General features: G+C 46.6%; 1 protein-coding gene across 1 annotated transcript in view; it reads left to right on the top strand.

Annotated features, from left to right (window-relative positions):
* Positions 1 to 10,000, top strand: part of galnt14 (UDP-N-acetyl-alpha-D-galactosamine:polypeptide N-acetylgalactosaminyltransferase 14 (GalNAc-T14)) — a 73,509-nt gene that overhangs the window by 59,616 nt on the left and 3,893 nt on the right. The window contains exons 3-5 of the mRNA XM_060042422.1: positions 779 to 877; positions 7,008 to 7,075; positions 9,066 to 9,131. Coding sequence (XP_059898405.1) covers positions 779 to 877; positions 7,008 to 7,075; positions 9,066 to 9,131 — 233 coding nt within the window. The remainder of the gene's footprint in view (positions 1 to 778; positions 878 to 7,007; positions 7,076 to 9,065; positions 9,132 to 10,000) is intronic.

Here is a 10,000-nt window from a genome sequence, read left to right as displayed (position 1 = left end):
TATACAGTATATATAGAAATGTAAACAATCGATATATCTGTAGTTAGGTTACTGTAGACCAGTCTGATGTGGCCAGGGCAAATTAATCTCAAGATGGCGTAGAGCAGAACATATTTCTAAATCATTGTTTACCAGACCATCACAATTGTTGTACAGCGCTGTGCACGGCCGTGCCTTATGGCCACTCAAATCAAGTTAAGTGTATCCGTATAGCCCTTAATCACAGCTCCAGTCTCAAGGGGCTGGACAGGCCAACATGGCATGACCCCATTGACCCTAAGCCTTCTGAAGGGCAGAGCAGAAACTTGCTCAGGGTGGAATCTGTTGAAACCATTCCCCGCTTTAATCTAACACTGCTCAAATGAAATTGCTCCTCTGGTGTTCTTTTAATCACTGAATTATAATAATGTACTCAATATACTTCGTTTGTGCCCAGGGTTTTCACGTCGTTTGTTATTTTGTACGCTATTATATTGTACTATAATGTGCTACTGTAGTAATTCATGGGTTGGAGATCTGACATTCACACTCTTTGTCTTACGCCCTCTCTTTGTCTGTGTGTGTCTGTGTGTGGGTGTGTGGGTGTGTGTCTGTCTGTCTCTCACTCTTTGTCTCTCTCTCTCTCTCTCCTCTCTCTCCTCTCGCTCTCTCTCTCTCTCTCGCTCTTCCTCTATGTCTCTCTCTCTCCTCTCTCTCTCTCTCTCTCCTCTCTCTCTCTCTCTCTCTCTCTCTCTCTCTCTCTCACTCTCGCTCTTCCTCTATGTCTCTCTCTCCGCAGATGCACTGCCCTCCACTATGACCCAGATCTTCCTCCTACCTCCATCATCATCACCTTTCACAACGAGGCCAGGTCAACGCTGCTGCGCACCATACGCAGGTAACACACACACACACTCATGCGTGCACACACACACACTAGGGATGGGCAAAATGATTATTTTCCGGGAACTACTTCTTTCAGTTCAGTTCACTATAAACGATTCGTTTATTTGATTCGTTCGTTACGTCAGATTACGTCATTTGGTGTCCCCCCCCCCGCGCGAGACGGCCGTGAGCATAATTTAAACCACTTTTAGGCTCTAAACCCCGTGAAAATCGAGAAGATACACTATATAGTATAACCAAACGTCCCACCAATATTTATACCACTTGCTTACTCTCTAAATTTCATTCATGGTTTTACATTTATAATTTTATTTTACTTTACATTTAATTCTTCATTGTTCAGGCATTACAGAACTTTCATGGTCATAAATAAAAAATACGAACTGCAGTTTAATTTCTTTGTTTGTTCTTAAATTGACGTAGAATGGAGCAAAGACTCCTGGGATTGGGAAATGCGTTTATCCCAAACAGAAAAAATGTATTGGGGATATATGAGTGGCCCCACGTCGAATGGTATGACCCAAGATACGTCAGACAGCGCGCATATTCGACGGTACCGCCTTGTCATTTGTTTACCCAGGTGCCATTGCAACACCATTGCTACCTCTCATTGGCTGAATCTTTGAGAACGTTGTAGACTCAATCAATATACGTCGCGGGGAGACGAAGCTCTGTTCGTTTGTATATTTTATTTACGTGACCATATTTTTGGTTTATGTTTAAAAAAAGGAATCAAAGAACCAGTTCTTCTTGTTTTGGGGAACCAGTTCTTGTCGTTCACGTTCGGGATTCGTTCGTTGTAACGAATCGGTCGCGACCGACACATCCCTAACACACACACACACCAAACACCACACACACGCAAATACATACACACATGCTAACACAAAGACACACTGTTACACATACGCACGCACCAACACATTTACTGACCCACACATACACAAAGACAAACACACACAGACACACACACAAAAACACACACACATGCACTGGTAGTTTTGGCCAGGATTCAGCTCATTATTCCAGAAGCAGTCAGCAGGGACAGACTGTCTCTCCTTACTGTCACAGAGGACACTGTGTGTGTGTGTGTGTGTGTGTGTGTGTGTGTGTGTGTGTGTGTGTGTGTGTGTGTGTGTGTGTGTGTGTGTGTGTGTGTGTGTGTGTGTGTGTGCGTGTGTGCGTGTGATTGTGAGTGTGTGTGTGTGTGCCTGTGATTGTGCGTGGTGTGTGCGTGCGTGTGACTGTGTGTATGTGTGTGTCGGTCAATGTGTCCTTCTCTGAAGATCTCCTCAAAACGTTGCACCAATTAAACTACAATCTGTCCATCTGAACCCCAGTGTGCCGGGCCTGCTCTGTGTGTGTTCGCCTGTGTCTGGGCGTGCGTGTGTCTGTGTTGCGTGTGTGTGTGTGCGCACACCTGTATGCCGTCTGACTGCCTTTATATCTTGCTTTAAGTCCTGCTGTCCCATGCATCTTTGTGTGTTTAAAGACAGACACACAGACACAACGACCGACTTGGAATATAAATCATAACTTTGGTCAGGATTGATCGTCCTTCGTTCTACGAGATAAAAGTGTTTAATGCGATGCGCCGCAGAGCTGGGGGAAGCAGGGGGAGGCGGGGGGGAGGCGGGGGGGGAAGCAGGGGGAGGCGGGGGGGAGGGGAATAATAGTTTGATTGGCCCCCACTGACGCTCCATCTCTCTCCTCTCTGTCTCTCTCTCTCTCTTTCTCTAACTCCCCTCACTTTCTCTCTCTCCTCTCTCTCTCGCTCCCCTTGTCTTTCTCCCTCTTATTCTCTCTCTCCTCTCAATCCAGTCTCTCTCTCTCTCTCTCTCTCTCTCTCTCTCTCTCTCTCTCTCTCCCTTCTCCCTCTCCCTCTCCCTCTCCCTCTCTCCCTCTCCCTCTCCCTCTCCCTCTCCCTCTCCCTCACTCTCTCTCTCTCTCTCTCTCTCTCTCTCTCTCTCTCTCTCTCTCCTCTCTCTCTCTCTCCTCTCTCTCTCTCTCTCTCTCTCTCTCTCTCTCTCTCTCCCTCTCTCTCTCGCCGTTCAAAGTCATCAAAGTGCCGGGGGCCGGCAGGGAGCCGAGTGCTCTGTCGATATTTAATCAAGACCTAATCCAACGATGATTCCATCTCCTCTGCCCCTGCCAGATTCCCCCCACCTCACACACACATAGCCACCCACGCTATCAGCAGATAAGTAGACAGAGATGGATAGATGGGATGGATTGGGAAGAGGGAGCGAGAGAGATGGGCTGAGGAAGAGAGCGGGTGAGATTGGGACAGGGGAGAGAGAGGATGGGTACAGGAAGGAGGGGCAGAGAGCGATGGGGAGATTGAGAGAGATTGATAGAGGGAGAGTAGGAGGGAGAAGTGTGGTGCGAGAGAGAGAGAAAGGGTGAGAGAGACAAAGGGGAGAGGGTGGGGGTTGAGAGTGAAGAAAAGGACAGTGAAGAGCAGAAGAAAAGCTTTGAGAGATCAGCCTCAATCTCAATGGGTTTAAAGGGATTGTGAGTGTGTGTGTGTGTGTGTGTGTGTGTGTGTGTGTGTGTGTGTGTGTGTGTGTGTGTGTGTGTGTGTGTGTGTGTGTGTGTGTGTGTGTGTGTGTGTGTGTGTGTGTGTGTGTGTGTGTGACGTGTGTGTGTGTGTGTGTATAGGTGCGTGCTGCGTGTCCTTCTGTATAATCCTTGAGTTTCCTTGAATCCTTGAAAAAAACTTTGCCGGAACAAAACAGACAGACATTAATTCCTGTCACTCAACGAAGTAGAAAGATCTGTCGTGTCCGTCTCCCTGTCTGCCTGTCTGTCTTTCCAGCTTCCTGCCTCTGTTGTCACCTGTCTGTCTGTGTGCTGATGTGTGTGTGCTTAATGAGCGTAGATGTATGTCTACTAGATCAGCAGCTCTCTCTATTCAGCTCTTGCTCAGCAGACAGTCTCTATTGAGCCGCTGAATAAGGGCTTTCTGTTTCCAGAAGCTGTCGTGCTGGCTGGGCATTCTTAGCAGAGAGGGAGAGAGATTAAACTCTCTGGATCTCCAGAATAACTTTATCGACAGTATACCCCTCGGACACATTTGTGTGTGATAGATGGACAAGGCAGTAGGTGCTCAGATTGAGTGGGATACGTCTTCTTTTTTTTGCTTTTATTTCGCAGTGATCTATAGTTGGATGTGTGTGCATGCCAGAAACAGTCAGGGACGGAGTTTTTGTGACATGATACATGAGAGAGCGTTTTTCATGTTTCATGGGAATACGAGTTCATTCCCATCCACCTAACGAACCGTTTATAAGAGCCTTCCCCGGGCCCTTAAACTACGCGGACGGAACAGGTACAGAACCTAGAACCTGTGACAAGACGTCGTTAACCAATAGGTAACGCCCCATAGACCGCATATAGAGGAGGGATGTACGCTTTAAGACCGTGCACACTCGTTCCTGTGTCCCAGTGCCTTGTCAGGCGAATCCATAGGGGTTCCGGGGGTAAATCTCTTAAATGCGTAAAATGCCCACCAAGCCTATTGCATTTTAAATGTATAGTAGGCCTAGGTGGAGTACAAACCGACAGGCCAGCTTAGATGTTTTGTTTGGTCCTGGTGTAAAACTGCATCAAGTCCCCGGTGAGAACACACAGAATCAGCCCCCATTAAAATGCAATGGGCTCCATGTGCAAGGCACTAATCCCACAATTATTGGAGGTTCTAATCCCTGTGTGAGTAAGGCGATGGCTTTGCCAGTGTAAGGGGTTCTACTCCCTGTGTATCTAATTATGAGGACCAAAGTCCTAATACTTCGAGAGGGAAGGGTTGGGATTCTTTTGTAACTAACCCTTCAAAAGCTAAAGGTTCCATTCCCTGTGCGACTTAATATGGAGATTACTGTAAGGTATTTACACTTCAGCAGGTTAGGGGTTCTACTGCCAGCATGACTGAATATTAGGAACAGCACACTAAACCTTCCAGAGGAAAGGGTTCTATTCCCTGTGTGAATAAATATGTAGAGCAAGGCAGCCGCACTTCAAATGGTTACGGTGCCATCTCTTGTGTGACTGAATATGCGGAGCAACGTGCTTACCCTTCAAAAGGCAAGGGTTCTATTCCCTGTGTGACTAAATATGTAGAGCAAGGCAGCCGCACTTCAAAAGGTAAAGGTGCTATTCCCTTACGCTAGCAGTAAATTACCTCTCATGCCTCAGGGAAAGTGTGGAGTATATCCTTCCCCAACAAATGGTCCATTTAGATAATGAAATCATGTTCGCTCCCTGGCTAAGACAGACGTATCGCGGCGCGCAGTGCAACCGAGGCTCCTGGTTTCAGAGCTAGCCGTCTTCACAGGCTGATAGGGGGCTCTCTGGGAACCGGAGATAGTCCTCCTCCAGCATGCCCCTGGGGCAAGGGGAGGTCGAGTCTCACTGCTATACCGGGACTGGGAACCACAGAACAATAAAGGAAGAGTGTCTGTGTGTGTGTGTGTGTGTGCGTGTGTGTGCGTGTGTGTGTGCGTGTGTGTGCGTGTGTGTGTGCGTGTGTGTGTGTGTGTGTGTGCGTGTGTGCGCGTGCGTGTGCGTGTGTTTATGCGTGTGTGTGTCTGTGTGTGTGGCGTGTGTGTGTGTGTGTGTGTGTGTGTGTGTGTGTGTGTGTGTGCGGTGTGTGCGCGTGCGTGTGCGTGTGTTTATGCGTGTGTGTGTGTGTGTGTGTGTGTGCGTGTGTATGTGTAGAAAAATCATAGAGAAGAAAGACAAGTAACGGAGACTAGAATGAAGGGAAATAAATTGAAGGGCTAGGGTGGAAGGAGAGAGAGAAGATAGAAAAGAGCAGCATCCTCCCATTCATGTCCACCTGTCAGTCAGCAGAGAGGGTAGATTGATGGAGAGATAGATAGATAGAGAGAGAGAGAGAGAGAGAGAGAGAGAGAGAGAGAGAGAGAGGGAGAGAGAGAGAGGGAGGGGGAGGGAGAGAGAGAGAGAGAGAGAGATAGATCGTTAGATAGATAGATAGATAGATAGATAGATAGATAGATAGATAGATAGATAGATAGATAGATAGATAGATAGATAGATAGATAGATAGATAGATAAAAAAAGACAGACAGACGGACGGACGGATGGATGGATAGAGAGATAGGTCCATAGATATATCGATAAAAAAGACAGACAGACAGACAGGAAGACAGGAAGACAGATTGATTTATGCCTTGAAAGATAGAAAGATGGATGGTAGATAGATAGATGGATAGACAGACAGACAGAAAGACAGACAGATAGATAGACAACAGACAAATGGTATGAATGCACTTCCTGTGTCCCCTCCTAATATTTTCCATTGAAGACCGGGAATAAAAACAGAGAGAAGAGGAAGGGGGACTGGGGGGAGTGGTTCACGAGAGTAATCAAAAAGCACAATAACAAAAGATTTTATTTGTCAATTTCAGCGTCTGAAAGTTGATGAATTTTTAATGTTTCAATCTTCCTCTTTATGAAATAGCTTTGGTTCTTGGAAGAAAAAGCCCATCAGAGTGGTTCACAACGTCTTCAAACGCCTTCCCGTTGGTTGACATTTTTCAATATATTTCATACGCTGCACTGCTCATGCATAATGGACTTGCCTACCTGCGTGTGTGTGCGTGTGTGTGCGTGTGTGTGTGTGTGTGTGTGTGTGTGTGTGTGTGTGTGTTGTGTGTGTGTGTGTGTGTGTGTGTGTGTGTGTGTGTGTGTGTGTGTGTGTGTGTGTGTGATTGTGTGTGTGTGATTGTGCGTGTGTGTGATTGTGCATCCGCATGCATCTATATTTTATGATGTTTACGATGAATGTATATGAGCATTCAGATCTGTTTATGTGTGTGTGTGTGTGTGTGTTAGTGTGTGTGTACGTGTTTGTTCATCTGCATGTATGTGTGTGTCTAGTCGTTGGTGGGGGATTTCCTGTTTATTATTTATTTTTATTCTTTATAATTTCGAAAATAAATCACAGCTGAGCAATGTTCCGTTCCTCTCTCTCTCTCTCTCTCTCCTCTCTCTCTCTCTCTCTCTCTCTCTCTCTCTCTCTCTTCTCTCTCTCTCTCTCTCTCTCTCTCTCTCTCTCTCTCTCTCTCTCTCTCTCTCTCTCTCTCTCTCTCTCTCTACAGTGTGTTGAACAGGACTCCAGTCCACCTGATTCATGAAATTATTCTGGTGGACGACTTCAGCAATGACGGTATTACACACACACACACACACACCCACACACACACACACACATACACACACACACACACACACACACACCACCCCCCCCCCCCCCCCCCCCCACACACACACACACACCAACTCCACACACACACTGCTTCACTCAGGCACCATCCATTCCGGCCCAGAGATAACAGAGATGAGGGCCCCAGAGCAGGTCAGCCGAGGGGCAGCTCCACCGGGGCCCCCAGTGCCTGGCGGGCTGGGGGATTAGAGTGGGGAGGGATGAAAGGAGGCCTCCATTACGGGTCAATGAGGAGAGGAGACAGGTGTGTGTGTGTGTGTGTGTGTGTGTGTGTGGTGTGTGTGTGTGTGTGTGTGTGTGTTGTGTGTGTGTGTGTGTGTGTGTGTGTGTGTGTGTGTGTGTGTGTGTGTGTGTGTGTGTGTGTGCATGTCGTGTGTGGGTGGGCAGTTAGGTGAATGATGCAGCACACACACCTGGGGCCCATGTTTCCACGGTGACACAAGTGGGAATGAGGAGAGAGTTGGTGTGGGAGGTTTTCATAATAGAACCAGGGCTGGCAATCACCACTCACCATCAGGGATGTGTGAGAGAGTCGTCACGCGCTGTTCCTCATCCTAATGTTCCCCAAAAAGGCCAGCAATAGATGTTCTGTATTGGTAGCAGCCCAGTACAACCAAAACTCTTCTAGTGGCGGAAACTGGGAGCTGCCCAGTACAACCACAGTCTCATACTGGCGGACACTGGGAGCTGCCCCAGTACAACCACAGTCTCATACTGGCGGGGGACTGGGAGCTGCCCAGTACAAAAACACCCAGGTCTCATACTGGTGGGGACTGGGAGCTGCCCAGTACAAAACCACAGTCTCATACTGGTGGGGAATGGAGCTGCCCAGTACACACCCACAGTCTCATACTGGTGGGGACTGGGAGCTGCCCAGTACAACCACAGTCTCATACTGGCGGGGACTGGGAGCTGCCCAGGACCTCCACATTCGACCGCCTTCCTCCACCCAGCGCTGTGCTACATGTGTTTGCAATAACTTCCCTAACAGCCCCATAGCATTTTAACGAGGAGCCATGATAGGGGTCAACCTTAATAGATCCAGCTCCACGGCCGCGGCTGCCCTGTATCTTTATACAGCAGATATGGAGGCTTGGCAAGGACCTGTGCTACTGGGTCAGCCACACAGCGTATGGAGCAGCGCTGAACCTCTAAAAGCCTCAGTATTGCTGAGGGCCAGCTCGTAAGGATCCGGCCTAACATCCATCATAAAGTGATGTGTGTGTCGGCCGACCGCTGGCTCGCCACACCAACCGACAGAGCCCGTTCCTGGCCACGCTGGGCAGAAATCCATTTGATAGCAGAGAAGCAGGCCTCCATTTTGGGTCAAGGACCAGCTCGTTTTGGGGTCAAAGCTCGCTTTTCTCTCCATTGTGTCCGGAGAGGGTTGACCGTTTCCAAATGGCCTGCTGTCAGAGAACTGGAGGGCAATACAGCTGGCCTCCACTGGGGTTCAGAGGGGCACTGATTGAGGTCCCTATGACATGCATCAACCCATAGACTCTGGATTGAAACTTCTTTGGCCAGAATGTGTCTTTATCTTATTAGAAACAGGTGAAGTGACCCAGATCATATGGCATTGCTTTTCTTATTTCCCTTCGTTTTTCTTAATGCATGCAGCATATGTTTAATGCATGCAGCGTAATATTTTTAAATCTATCGACAAACCTTGTTCAACATAGGATATGGGAACAATTTGCAATATTTTATTATATTGTGTCCTTTTATGTTGTTTAGATTTGATTCTATATTAAATTGTGTGTGTTGTTGTATCTGTGCTATTCCATTATTTTATCTTCTATTCTTGTCTGTTCTGTCCTATCAATTTCTACTCTGTTATATTCCATTCAATCGTAGCAGATTAATTTTCTTCTATTCCATTCAATTCTATTGTATCCTATTTGAATTGGCCTCTGCTCTCCATTCTCCTCAGAGAAAGACTGTCAGCTGCTCACCAAACTGCCCAAAGTCAAGTGTCTGCGCAACGCCAAGCGAGAAGGTAAGCTTTTAGCTGTCACCTCGAGGTGTGTGTGTGTTTTACACACAAAATATATAAGAGAGAGAATTACAAATATAACAGAAGTAATAATGATATGAAAGCTACAAAACATTAAAAATGTATATACAATATGTATGGACCAGATGTCTTTTGGCAGACTTTTTAAAGTTGTTTTTGCAATTTATGCTAGAAAGTATGTTTTTTGGTAGTTCATTCCATGATGAAATGGACTCTGTAATGATGGTGTTTTTAGACTGGACCTCAGTCTGGGTAAAGCTAGATGTCCGTTCCCTGCTCCTCTAGTGCTACGACCGTGTCTGTCAGACACACTGACTAAACCTTCAGCAAAGATGGCAGGTCTTTGCAGTTCATGACTGACCTTAGGAACAACAAGAGAAAGAGAAATCTTTTGTTTTCCTGTGAGCCATGAAAGGCTAGTATGCATTACTTCAGTGTTAGTGTGGATGGAGCAGCTCAGTGCCAAACGGGCTGCTTTTGCTCTGAGCTACCTGAAGTTTATGCAAGTCTATTTTGGTTGCTGATCGTAGTATTCATTGTTCGAAACCTATGCATTGATGTGAGAAAAATAGTAATAGCATATAAATTTAGCTGAGGATCTAGCGTATCTGTATTAAAAATATTATGTTGAAGTCCAATAGCTATTCGCCGTAAAATCCATTAAGATATCCCATCTAATCAGTTACCTGCAGTCAGATAATAACTCAACTTTAATAGCTACCCACAACGTGTAATGTGTCTCTTATTAACTTCGTCTCCAGCAAAGCTAGTAAAATGGTTGGTGCAATATGATTTGAATTTAATTGAGCACATAATCCAGAATGTTGCATGACCACGCAATCTGTAGACAT

This window comes from Gadus macrocephalus, chromosome 21 (genome assembly GCF_031168955.1).
Source record: "Gadus macrocephalus chromosome 21, ASM3116895v1".
Lineage (NCBI taxonomy): Eukaryota > Metazoa > Chordata > Actinopteri > Gadiformes > Gadidae > Gadus > Gadus macrocephalus.
Note: the sequence above shows the minus strand (reverse complement) of the source record. Positions and strands in the feature narration are given on the sequence as shown.